This window comes from Pseudochaenichthys georgianus, chromosome 5 (assembly GCF_902827115.2).
Source record: "Pseudochaenichthys georgianus chromosome 5, fPseGeo1.2, whole genome shotgun sequence".
NCBI classification, from domain to species: domain Eukaryota; kingdom Metazoa; phylum Chordata; class Actinopteri; order Perciformes; family Channichthyidae; genus Pseudochaenichthys; species Pseudochaenichthys georgianus.
The window spans coordinates 18,783,028-18,796,463 of record NC_047507.1 but is presented as its reverse complement, the minus strand read 5'-3'; the positions used below and the strand labels follow the sequence as shown (position 1 = coordinate 18,796,463).

General features: G+C 41.3%; 1 protein-coding gene across 1 annotated transcript in view; it reads left to right on the top strand.

The window, feature by feature from the left end:
* The window catches only part of eif4enif1 (eukaryotic translation initiation factor 4E nuclear import factor 1), a 15,587-nt gene extending 2,884 nt beyond the window's left edge, over positions 1 to 12,703 (top strand). The window contains 21 exon segments of the mRNA XM_034082393.2: positions 979 to 1,106; positions 1,489 to 1,682; positions 1,685 to 1,762; positions 2,030 to 2,231; positions 2,327 to 2,490; positions 3,144 to 3,282; positions 4,369 to 4,545; positions 4,842 to 5,113; positions 5,664 to 5,738; positions 5,741 to 5,755; positions 9,709 to 9,895; positions 10,021 to 10,106; positions 10,475 to 10,551; positions 10,553 to 10,602; positions 11,248 to 11,288; positions 11,291 to 11,335; positions 11,471 to 11,528; positions 11,531 to 11,593; positions 11,673 to 11,987; positions 12,071 to 12,241; positions 12,491 to 12,703. Of these exon segments, the coding sequence (XP_033938284.1) occupies positions 979 to 1,106; positions 1,489 to 1,682; positions 1,685 to 1,762; positions 2,030 to 2,231; positions 2,327 to 2,490; positions 3,144 to 3,282; positions 4,369 to 4,545; positions 4,842 to 5,113; positions 5,664 to 5,738; positions 5,741 to 5,755; positions 9,709 to 9,895; positions 10,021 to 10,106; positions 10,475 to 10,551; positions 10,553 to 10,602; positions 11,248 to 11,288; positions 11,291 to 11,335; positions 11,471 to 11,528; positions 11,531 to 11,593; positions 11,673 to 11,987; positions 12,071 to 12,241; positions 12,491 to 12,678 (2,725 nt within the window). The 3' untranslated portion in view covers positions 12,679 to 12,703.
* The last annotated feature ends 733 nt before the right edge of the window (positions 12,704 to 13,436 follow it).

Sequence of the window (13,436 nt, the reverse complement as noted above, 5' to 3'; positions counted from 1 at the left end):
TTCTTGGCCTATAGAGTGTCTGGAAGAAAGCCATATTGATGGACAAATCATTTGTAATTCTGGCACAGTTATTGATTATTAAAACTAACAGATTCCATTACAAGATTTATGTTGCTTTTCTGGGGAAAATAGCCCATGTTCTCACATGCTTATGAGGTTCACTACGTCTCAGCATGGAGATCAAATTATGTATATGCAAGTAAAGATTTGTCTAGTTGTATATGCCTTTAGAAGTGTGTAAAGGGTATAGGATCAACATTTGTCTTATTCGATTAACTTGTAATCAATGGTTTTATGAGGTAAAGCTGTTAGGTTTCTTACACATGTCCGAAATAATTAATACACAAAAAAATGAATACCGTCGGGACCAGCTGTTTAGTTTAATTAACTTCTTAAAACTTCTGAAAATATTGACCACGAAGTGCTACAAGTAGTTAGACAAAGATGTGTTCTGATGTTAGCTGTTGTGATGTCTTTAAAAGAATGTCACACACAAAGCAAGTCTTTGGTCTGCATATCACTTGTATTAATGTAGTTGGTGTGCTCTAAAAGCTGTTTAAGATAAAAACATCACTTAACAAATGCTGTCTTTCACAATTTTTTATTTAAAGAAAGCATTGCGTAGCTTTCAGATATGGAGCAGATTTTCAGGACATCTGCTGATAAAATTCAATATTCTGACCTTCCAAGTCTAGCTGTTTTAAATGCCAAGCAAAGCTCTGCTTATGTGGCAATCTGAGAAGTACTTGTAGTCTTGTCTAACACCTAATCATCACCCGATTTGTGTTTTCTACTGAAATGATTGTCCTTTCTGCAAAGACCTTATTTTTTGAATGAGTGTTTAACACATTATTAATATTAACACTTAATTCAAATGCATATTAGAGCTGCCTTCAATAGAATGATGCAGAACACAAGAAATGCAGTGTTAACTGTTTTGTTTTGAACTTTGTTTTTTGAAATGGTCTTTTGATACAGTGAAGGTGTCTGGGATCCTGAGAAGTGGCATGCCTCCCTGTATCCCACGTCAGGGCGTAGCTCTCCAGTGGAAGGTTTTAAGAAGGACTATGTGGATGACAGAGTTCCTTTGAAACGAAGAATCCCAGGTAAATTACCGAAAGCTAGAAACTTGACGATTAAGGTTCAAAACCAAACATGGTGCATAAAATGATACTACTTTCCATTAGAGGAAGTTTGTCAGAAGTGATCTACTGATTATGAAGTTATTTACTGGTTATGAAGCAGTACAATTATCAAGAAAAGTTTTCTGTTACTGTTATTTTCAGACCTCCTAATCATTCAGCAGCCTCGAATTATACTTTAACACATATTTGAATAAGAAGACAATATAATAGAGGTAGGAATTAAATGAAAAATTTCTCTTGAGAAAGTATTTTATGTAGGCTGACTTTGGATTGTTGGTTATGTGACTGAGTGTTAAACGAGTACATCATCTAAAGCCGAGCCATTTTGCTGCCCTGTTTTCAGATCCTCGTGAGCGGTTAAAGGAGGATGATCTGGATGTCATACTGAGCCCACAGCGGCGCAGCTTTGGAGGTGGATGTCAAGGCAACGCTGCACTTGCACCCCATGTCCGTCGCCCAATCAGCCCCCTGGAAAATAAGGATGAGAGTCTCCGTCTAGGAGGAGCACGCCGGATCGGCAGCGGCCGCATAATTGCTGCGCACGCGCATTTGAGAGAGAAGCCCGGGTAGAGAAAGAGAGGGAACGAGAGAGAGACTTCAAAGATAAAAGATTCCGGGTTGGTGTTCTTTGCTGTTAGACAAACATTTGTTCCCAGTTGATTGAGATTAGCATTTCTTATAAATGCTAATATAAGTACGATTGCTCATAGATATTTCAAGAGAAATTCACGTTTCAAAATGTGCTCTCTACTTAAGAGGAACTCAACAGTCCTGCTTCATGAGTGTGCTTGGTTCATGCAAAAAGTGTATTTCAGGAGACGTCCCTATAACAAGCTTGTGAGGGTTTAACAGTCATTATGTTTCTCTTGTCTCATCCTTAGCAGAGGGATTTTGGGGACAAACGTGTGTTCAGTGAAAGGAGAAGGAATGACTCTTATGCAGAGGAGGAGCCCGAGTGGTTTTCAGCTGGTCCCACCAGCCAGTCTGAGACAATTGAGCTCATTGGATTTGACGACAAAATCCTTGAGGATGATAGGCGCAATAAGTCCAAGCGATCAAGAAAGCGGGCAGAGTCCATCAGAGAAGGCATGAGTTTTCAGAAGTTATTTAATTGCATGGTACTATTTGGATAACTAGCATACTTCAGATGGATATTTAAGATTTTGATTTTTGTTTTACAGCTGTGGAATGTAACGGTGGACAGTCAGAAGAGCAAGATTCAGGATTGCGTCCTACTGCCGATCAGGAGGTTCCCCACCCTGATGTCCTGCCTGAGCAGACCACTGGAGACTTTGACTTCAATGAGTTCTTCAATCTGGAGAAGACCATGCCAGGATTGGCCTCTGTAAGTACTGGGGTGCACTGTGTGGAATGTTGGGTGATTTTATATTCAGTGCGTGTGAACATCACAGATGGGATGGCATTTATAACTCCTGTATCCTGTTGTAGTCTTCCAGTAAGTTGAACTTTAACAGTAGAGGTTTTCAAGCTACCCCCACACAAATCTGACCTCACAAATTACATGATCTTATCATACGGTCTTCTATCATTTTAAAATAAGTAATCAAAGTATTGTGCAGATTCTTGTGAGCACAGCATTACCTCTGCTGCACCGGCTTCAACTCACTAAACCTGATCTGTGGTGGTGGGTTATGTCACTTAAGGGTTAACTTTTCTAAATATTTTTGTCGGCAAACTATTGCATGGGGGTAAAGGGGTTTAAAAGGTATCATCAATCTAAATGTATGCCCATCATGATAGCTACATTAGACCTGCAAATGAGCCAGTATAGAATCTAAATAAGAAAGGATTCGTGGCATTAAATCAACACAAGGCCAAACAGCAGTGTTTTGAAAGTCTTCTATCTTCTGGCACATTTTGTGCTAAATCGATGGAAAAATGCCCAAACGTAAGTGCCAGCTCTGTCCTTGTACCGTTCGGCCTTCAGTTATTTGTGTTTCTCACTCTGTTTCACAGGCGCCTTTTTCTGTCTTGCAGATGATCGAGGATGTTTTGGGGGATGGACCTGTATCGGCTAGCCGCTTCAGTCAGTGGTTCTCCAGCAACCTGAGTCCTTCAGGCAGCCGGTCCAGCAGCCTGAGGTCCACTCCCCACGAGGAGCTGGAAAAACTTGCAGGTAAATTATTAGATTTTTGCCAAAGAAGCTAAATCTCATTATGTCGATTCCATCTCACTGTGTAGCTCAAAATGGCTATTGGTTGAAACTAGGGCTGCTCAATTAATCATATTTTAATCGCAATTACGATTTTGGCTTGCATCGATTATGAAAACCACATAATCGAAATAAAACGATTATATATTTTTTATAGGGCTGTCAAACGATTACAATTTTTACTCAGATTAATCACAGCTTAAAAATTAATTAATCATGATTAATCACTATTCGAACTATGTCCAAAATATGCCATTTCTTTTATGTATATTGTTGTGGGAATGGAAAGATAATAGTGGAGTACTTCACTTCGTGACCACAGTGTGAACGTTGTGATCAGCTGTTTTAGCGCAGTTCTCCAGTGAAGGGGGGAGTCTCCCTCCGCAGCCGGTTGGCGTAGTGTTGGCACAAGTCCGTTGTACAGACCGACGTTAACAGCAGCCCTGTCTGTGCACACGGAGACCGACTCTGTTGTCCGGTGATCTAACCGCCTTCTGGAAAAGCTTCACAAGTACGTCGGTACGCAAATGCGCTTTGCGTACCGAAAAAAAAAAGCAAAAGTATTCTCCGTCGGGACTTCCTGCAACAACACCACGCATTTTTTCTTTTCAATAAATGGATGTTTTCAAAGTAAATGGATAATCGTTTTTAATAATCGTGATATCAATTATTGACCCAAATAATCGAGATTATGATTTTTGCCATAATCGAGCAGACCTAGTTGAAACTGTGATTTGACATGCAAGTTATGAAAACATTAACATCAAAGACCCTGGTAACGCTAGTTAGATTTCAGGGGGCAGTAATGCTGCTTGCTACTCTACTTGTGTTTCTGAAACATTTTAATTTTAAAATAATGCAGTAACTTACTCACTGTTCATAGTCTCAATCACCAGGGGGTCAAACTAAATGCCCTTTCAAATCTTATTGTGTGGACACCAAACTCCAGTTCTATGTGATTACTGGCTTTGTGGATGTAATGTTCATGCCCCAAACCCTGTGTTTCTGTGTCAAATGTACTGAATGTTTGGACTATTTGCTCCTCTGAAGGGCTGGAGCCACGTGGCCCGTCCTCTAGCCAAGGCCCCGTCTCATACTTCACACCTATTCAATCATCGGAGTGCAAGGAGAAGGTGGACATCCTGGAGCTGCTGCACAAGGCCAAAATAGACCTGAAGCCTCTTCTTTCCACCCTGTCTGTGAACAAGGCGCGATTACGGGAAAGCAGTGAGTGAAACTTAACTTAAACATGTTCACAGTAGAGTTATACCCTCACACAATTTAGCTAGAACTATAATGTGCACTAGACATCTTGTTCATGTATAGTTGGGTAGTATTGAATACATGGCTAATATGGTACACAATTGTAAACACTTTTAGATTAATAAAATAGAATAAAAGTCTTTGCAGCTGTTTAGCTGAAAACTGGACTAAGAAGACAATCACTTTGAATATTGTGTATTGCAAGGCTGGCCAAGACACTGTCACTTCTCTTGAAAGTGAAATGCTATATCTGTCCCCAGCTAACTGTGGAGCGGTGCTCTCTCTGGAGGAAGTGGAGGGAGGGATGAAGGGGATGAAGCTGAGCTCAGAACCCCAGGTGCGAAAGGTGCCGCCTCCGCAGAGAGGAAACGGCACGCCCTTCATGGCGCAGCATCTAGAGGAGGCTTTGACAGGGGCCCCCAGCGTCCGGCCCCGCTCACGTGACACGGACATGTCAGCCTTTAATAATCTGGTCAGCAGCATGAAGGCAAGTGGAACTCTGCCAACTCACCCCAAAACCAACACAAACAACGTAAGTATTTTATTTATATGGTTTTATCTTAACACAGGCTTTCCCTGGATTCGTAACAGACAATTCTGTCTGAAGCTGCATGCAAGCTTTTCCAGCTCAACTTGGATAGGTCATGTTAAAAAAAGTGATGGGCATACATTTGTTTACATATCCTTTGTTTGAGTGATGTATACAAGCTGGAGGTTTCCTTTATCTCTAATCTAGTTTTGTCTTTATACTGTGACAAGAAGTGTCAGCTGTGTCATTGTGCAAAGATGAAAATATTGGGTATCCGAAGGCAGATCCGACTTGCCTGAGGGACATTTGGATTACAACTCTTGTGTACAAATCCATCGCAGTGGGTTTGCAGTTGAAAGGGTTTCACCAAATTCTGTAATTGATACAGTTCCACATTTTATCAGTTGATACCTGAAGGCCTCTATTCCAATTTGTGTTTTGACACTTCTAAATGTCTACCACGAGCTCTTACTAGGATGGATTTTTGCAGGGAAACTGTTGTTTTGGCTTGCATTGCTCGTGCCACTAATTGTTTCTCTCCTGTGTAAAGCAGCAACATTCAGACCCAGCTGTGATTACACTGTCTGAAGCTCAAGTGCAGCAGCAGCAGCAGCAGCAGCAGCAGCAGAAAAGAACATATTCCAGGTGTGTATGTTCACTATCCTGTCAGGCCAGGGCTGTTAGATGTTTAGTTTGCTAGAGGTGCTCAATGTCCAGTAGGTAACTATATACAAGAACAGAGCCAGGTGCAATTATATTCAGTCCAATCTGGTCTCAGTAGGGACACACTGTATTTAAGGTCCCTTTTCCTGTGATTATTATTCCTGTTCCCAAACTAAATTGTTTTTGCAGTAGATGTAGAGTCAACTTGAAAGCAGGGGGAAATGATGCGTGTTGTGGCCCTTTTCAACAGCGGCTGCTCAATGAATTGTGGCTCAATTATTCTGCTCTCAGTGTTTTTGTATTTGAAACTTTTGTATTGGGTCCTCGAGACAGACTATTTTCGAATTTCCAACCTTACTACAGGCTGCCTAAAATGTCCCAATTGTTGTGCAGTTGAAATGATTGTATGTTCCCTGCTGGGAAGACGGCTATATGCAGGGTTCGTACGGGTGCTTGAAATCCTTGAAAATGCTTGAAATTTGACATGGTGTTTTCAAGGTTGGGAATGGTGCTTGAATTTTGGGAATGGTGCTTGAAATTGAGAAAGTGCTTGAAAATGTAAATGCTTTACTTTTACAAAAAATTGCTGTCTGACTGAATAGTTCGCTTTTTAGATTAAAAGAAAAGAATTGCTTCTCTTCTACATAAAACATCTCCGCTGCGGCCTTCCCGCGCTATGCGCGCGACCTGCAAGTGTTTGTGTTACTGTGACCTGGGAATTCTGATGAGAGTGATAGATGACAGTGTGCCAGGAGGTTGCAGTTTCAACGAGCGTTGGCTAGCAGAAGACAAATACAAGCCATGGCTAAGACGAGGGTCAAGCCCACGAGTAGCTTCCTGCAAAGTTTGCAAAAATAACGATGCGAGAGTCTGCGCTGACGAGCCACATGAAAGGTACGCCGTAGTAGAGCATTTTAGATTAGGCTAACGTTGCATGTTACGTTTGTTTAAGCTAACGTTAGCGAGCTGAATAGCGAACTCCATGAGGGATAATAATTGCAGGGGACAATCATTTCAGAGGAGCGTACCAATGTTATGTGCGTTACAGTCGCCATCGTGTGGTGTTCAGAGGATGATGCTCTCACGGCATTTCGTGTTATAGTCACGAAATATAATCTATTGATTCGACACAGAGCGATTTTGAAAGCAATGTATTTCTACTGGTAGTATGTTTCGTGCCTAAACCAAATGTGACTTGCTCTATCGAAATCAGTCACATTGACCCGAAGACACATTTTCGTTGTTTACTGGTCTGGGGGAAGCTCGCGAGTGTGTTTGTTTTTTTGCGTTTGTGTACCGGGGAAACACTCACAAGTCACTCCGTCGGAACTTCCTGCAACAACACCACGCCGTTATCAAAGATGTTCCAGAAGACGATCACTACGTGACAAAAGTTTTCAAAACCGTGGCGACTGAAACCAATCTTACTAACTGCTGTCTGTGCAATTTACTCCGTGAGTTGGCAGACTTTATTTTGCTTACTTTAACATCATTTTTCATGGTGGGGCTAAGCCATTTCTTGGTATGGGTGTAGCCTACCCCAGCCATACCCTGGCGCTGCCACTAGTGGCATGTATGGGGCGGGCCATTCTGCACATGCGTTAAATGCGTTAAATATTTTAACGCAATTCATTCAAAAAATTCATTACCGCCGTTAACGCGATCATTTTGACAGCACTAATATAAATATATATGCTAATAATAGTAATAGTATTAATAATTGTAAATGGCCATTGGTCACACCACCAGTTTGTTTTACTGTAAACTTGGAGGAAGCCTGCGTGCAGAGCAGACTGCTGCTGCAGCACGCTACACACCGACCCCGCCCCCCTCTCCCTCACACGTGCGACTAAAGATGAACAAAGCGGGGGTGGTCGAATAATCGATTATTATTCGCCAGGGCTGCCGAATAATCGATTTTGATCATGGTCAGTTTCTGGCAACCCTAGTAATTATGCCGAAGCTTCAAAGTTGTATTTATCATCTGAATTTGCTGAAACAAGTTTAATATTCTGAAAGCCAATACTTTGTTTATTTGAAAACATGAAAACAAACTGTCTTTATATCAAATTGAAGTATTATAAAATTAAAACTACATTTTGCTTTAATCTCATGTGATTGTAGAATGAACACAGTCTTCCTTTGAAGATGTATAAGTCAGGTGTCTTGAGTAGCATTACCTCAAATCATTTACACATTAGTAAATATTATTTTCCACTTGTTACCATTGTGAGTCTATTTGTATGCAGCTCTACGTGATTTTGTGGCTACAATTCAGGCTAATACACTACCAGAGGTGGATAAGTACTCAGATGTTGTACTTGAGTAAAAGTAGAAGTACTCAGATATTGTTTGAGTAAAAGTAGAAGTACTCAGATCTTGTACTTGAGTAAAAGTAGAAGTACTCAGATATTGTTTGAGTAAAAGTAGAAGTACTGAGATCTTGTACTTGAGTAAAAGTAGAAGTACTCAGGTCTTGTACTTGAGTAAAAGTAGAAGTACTCAGGTCTTGTACTTGAGTAAGAGTAGAAGTAGAAGTACTCAGGTCTTGTACTTGAGTAAAAAGGTAGAGTAGAAGTACTCAGGTCTTGTCTGAGTAAAAATAGAAGTACAAATACTCAGATCTTGTACTTGAGTAAAAGTAGAAGTACTCGTGTCTTGTACTTGAGTAAAAGTAGAAGTACTCAGGTATTGTACTTAGTAAAAGTAGAAGTACCAGAGTGTAGGAATACTCTGTTACAGTAAAAGTCCTGCATTCAAAATGTTCCTCAAGTGAAAATAAAAAAGTATTCTCATCTAAATATAGTGAAAGTAGCGACACTAAAAGTAGTCGTTGTGCAGATTGGTCCATTTCAGAATAAATATATGATATGTTTTATAATGATTGATCATGAAAGTGTTCTCAAAGCTGGTGAAGGTGCAGCTAGTTTGAATGACTTTGTATACTGCAGGGTAGCTGGTGTGATTTACTCCAGATGGAACTAAAGTCTGATTCAACACTTGGTTATATTTCACATCATTCATCCAGATCTGTGAAGTAACTAAAGGTGTTAAATACATGTAGTGCAGTAGAAGTACACCATGTACCTTTGAACTGTAGAGGAGTAGAAGTACACCTTGTACCTCTGAACTGTAGAGAAGTAGAAGTACACCATGTACCTCTGACTTGCGTTCACTACCAACAATTAATCAATAATGTATTGAAAAGTTATTTGGCTGATTGTTGTATATTGGCTCAGCCAGGTTATATGGGAGGCCTAGTCTATGTACAGGTCACTAATTTTGAAATATTAAACTTAGTTTTCTTTTCTTTAATTTTTCATCCTCGTGTAGAATGCTATCACGAAACACACATTTGGTTGTTTATAGCATAAAGAACATCTGATTTAATGTGAGGTAGGGAAATAATCATTTGAGTATGTGTATATAAATATGTAATTTACAACAGCTGTAAGATGCTTGAAAAGTGCTTGAATTTGACTTTTGAAAAGGTGTAAGAACCCTGTATATGCACTGAGGACGGCAGGTGTACTAGCCATTAGATGCTGCCACATTTTGTGAAGCACTCTGTCGACTCTCAAAACTTTGTCAGCAGTTGACAGAAAAGTGTAAAAAGTCCTATAGCGGTCAGACAGAAACTCATTAATACTGTTGGGAAAATTATGTAAACGCATGAATCGACCTTATTGCTGAATACAGTAATGGTCAGAAGAGAATGAATAAGAAACTATAAATGCACTTGTTCACTTTGTGTGCTGTATCTAAAAGGGTTCCTTCACCTGAGCTGTTGGGGGAAGTTGGCACATATATTTAATGGGGCGGGGGAAAAAATTCCTTCCTACATTTGTATAGCTCATAGTTGGCTTTTGATGCTCAATGCTGGATTAATCACATTAAAGTGAATTGTGACATTTTGAAATGTGTTTATATTGTAGGAGCTCCTGGGAGGGCCTCCTCGTAGTAACTCCCCTATACTACTTGGACATCTATTGGGAAACTCTCAGGGCCCAACTGCACCGCCCCCTCTACATGGCCTGCTGCACAAAGGCCCATCACCCCCTCTCTTTCCACAGAGGGCCCCCTCACCTGAATACTACACCAGTCACCTGCATCCTTCAGGAGGTAAGTGCATTGCATGTTGCAGCCTCTTTCTATCAATGGGCTTTAATCCATCCAACATGTGTTGGTCCAGTAGATAATATCTGTCAGACCAGCAGAGTGATTCTTTTTTTCCCCTCAAATCCAAGGCTTCTCTGTTAGTCATCAGCCCATGCTGCCAGAACACTTTGATGTACACAGGTCTATCAGTCCGGGATCTGCTGTACAGCAACAGGTAATTGTAACAATGGAAATTGGTTGATAGTTACTGAAGGAGCCAATTAGAGCTCATGATACAAAAGTAAGAACCACTGTTTGATTGTTGACTCTAGTTCCGTAAACAGTTTTTGACCACATACACACATACGATGTGGTAAAGTTCGCCTACTGAAGTTATTGTGGCGTTTTTTTCCTGTATGATAGAAATCTGATTCAAGTTTAATGGACTAGTTAATGCCGAAACAATTTTCATTGGACTTTCATTTACCTGGCAAGCTAAAGCTTGCACATAGCAGCAACTTCTGTTCTTTGTTGTTGCTATAATAAAAATCAAACATTTTCAAGAAAAGTATCCCTTCAGCAGTGTTTTATTCGTTTGACCAGATGAGGGCGCTCTCCATGCCGGTGAATCAGGCGGATCTGGAAGCTCTGGCCTATCAACAGGACCTCGCTCTACATGGCACACTCCTTCCATCCTGGCTACAAGCAACAACAGGATAAATTATTCGCAATAGGTATGTTTAAAAAAATATATATATATTTTGCATTCTATGTATTAAAGTGAAATGATGAAGGTCTGAATATAGTTTCTTTTGTTTCCGTCAAGGAGATTTAGTTTCTTCATCAGTGGGAAATATTTTTTTGTTTCTTTAAAGACAAAATGGCAACCAATATAGATCGAGGCTATATATTCATTTTAAACAACTTATTTTTAATAGTGTGGGCAGTTTTATAAGTGTTGCAGTGCTCGCGGAGTCAATGAAGGACAAGGTGGACTATTGCACTCATTCATTAATAACATAAATGAAGCTTCAACAAGTTGGTGAAGCCCTGAGCCACACAACCCCTTTCCAGCGAGGAAAGGCCTTCAGATGAGGCAGTGTGGCTGAGGAGGAATAACTGGCACATGCTAATGTCCTGAAGGAACACTGACTGGAGACGAGTACAGGGGTTTTACTTCAGAAATGAACAATCTTTCTCCGGAATAGCAGACTTCAGCTTTACAATGCCTCCTTAGCTAATCAGTGATATTGATACTCTATAAAGAACTCATTCATATTGAGCCGAGTGTCTTGCTTGTTAATTTCAGCAACTGTTATGAATTGCAAATACAGCTCAGTGTATTTCATGTTATTGCTGATGTGTGCTTGTCCTTCACAGACTGCAGCATGTCACTCACTCCCCTGGTCCAGGGCCCTCCAGCCTGCTGGAAGAAACTCGCCAGGCAACCCTGTCACCAGCATGGTGAGCACACACTTTATCTGTCCAGCTATCCTGGGAAGTTGGACTTTTCAAACCGTTTTTTGTGGACCTTTACACTTTCTTGGCATTGCAAGTATTATTGTTTTTGTTCACTTATTTTTGTTTTTCTTACTACAGCTGTCTCCATCATTTACACCAACATCTGTGATCCGCAAAATGTACGCTACAAAAGAGAAAACAGAGATGAACAATCGTGTCGTTCGGATAACAAGGAGGACCAGGCAGGACACTCTCTGGAAGGTACGAATAACCATTTCCTAATTGAACATGTGTCAAAGTTCTACAACACTAACGCTGATAATTGGTTCTATGATTACAGACTGCAGCTCCCCAAAGCTATACCTGGAGGCGATGGACAGGAACAATTCCCATTCTGGGGATTCAAAGGTGGGCTCGCATAACATGCCAAGCAAGGACCAGGATCGTCTCAGGCCTGGCTCCACTGGACACCATCCTCACAGCATGGCTCCACCAGGACCCTCATCTTTCCCTCGTCCTATTTATTCGGTACCCAGCTGCTACCCCCATGTACCGATGGCGCGCCCTCCTCCCCAGCTCCACCCAAACGTGGTTCAAAGGATGCTGGCACAAGGTATCCAGCCCCAGCAGCTTGGACCTGCTCTTGTTCAAGCAGGTAATTGTTGGTTTGTATTTTTTCCTGTACTTTATTCTTAATTGTAAATAAAATGATGTTAAGACTCTTTTTGTTCCCACCAGGTATATTCCCACAACACATTGACCTTACCCAACTCCAAGGCTTGCCTCCTGCCCTGCTTGGACAACAGCTGTACCCTCTAAGTGCAACAGGGCATCCCCTTCTACCTCCCAGAACCAATACTCAGATGCAGTTGGCAGCAATGCAGCAGCAGCTTCAGCAACAGAGACCAAGTGAGTGGAAGTCAATTGTTACGACTGAGTGTGGGCATGTATTTGTGGCAGCCTTACCTCCCCTCATAGGTTTAAGTCACTGAATACTGCCACAGGAGTAACCTAAAATAAAAGGTCCGGGAAAAAGTAACGAGTGTTCCAGGACAAATATAAATATATATATATCCATATCCTGGAACATTCTTTACTTTTTCCCAGACCTTTTATTTTAGGTTACTTACTAATCTATGTTTTTGTCTCGTCCTGCAGTGCATCATGGTGTCCCAGGCTCTCAGACACAGAGCCATGGCCCTCACCGGACAAATGGCCCCCAGCAGCACGGAGGCCCTCCCCCTCCAGGCCTCGCCCAGTGGTTTGGGTCAGACATGCTGGAACAGCCACTCCCTTCCATGCCGGCCAAGGTCATAAGCGTAGATGAATTGGAGTTCCGGCCATAAGAAAATAAACACTGCTGGATAGCAAGATCTTTTTTTTCCTTTTTGCCCGTCTCCACCTCCTCGTTACCGTAAAAATGTGAACTTTAATTTGAATGACGGTGCACAGACCTAGACAGTCTAACCATGCCATGCTTTGTCTTCAACCTTGAAGTCACTGCTTTTTGAAGAAGCTTATCTGCAGGAAAGGGAAGACGAGTGATGGCCATTTGCTTTGCCGACTGAGTGAACATTTTTCTTTTGTATTAGGCTTTGCGCAGTAAATAATGTATAGGCCCAATTGTACAGACCATGGGAAAGAACCTTATTCTCCCTGTATATAGATTTTTTTTTTTTTTTTTTTCTTGAAATGGGGAAGGTGAAACTGTCTCTCACAGGTTCCAGTTGAACTGCAGGATAGAGTCCCCAAGAGTTGGTAGCATTCCTTTGTCTTGTCCAACTTGAACTGCACTGAGGAAGGGCTACTGCTAGTGAAACATGTTGGATTGATGAGTAACTCCAGTGTATACTCTTCCCCTTTTGTGGCATGGCTAGTGGCCCTTTTCTGTAGATGTGACTGGCTGGAGCGTTTCAAGACAACTCTGCGGGATGCAGCGAGCGCTGGTTGTGCCTTTCTTTGTTTTTTTTTCTTCCGTTTAAACTGTATCCTCTCCCATCCATCCTGTCACTGAGGGGAGCAGCATTTGCTCACATTGTCAATTTTTTGAGGGTGGTTGGGATTCAGTTTGTTTATGTGCTATTAAGTTATAAAAAGCACAAAT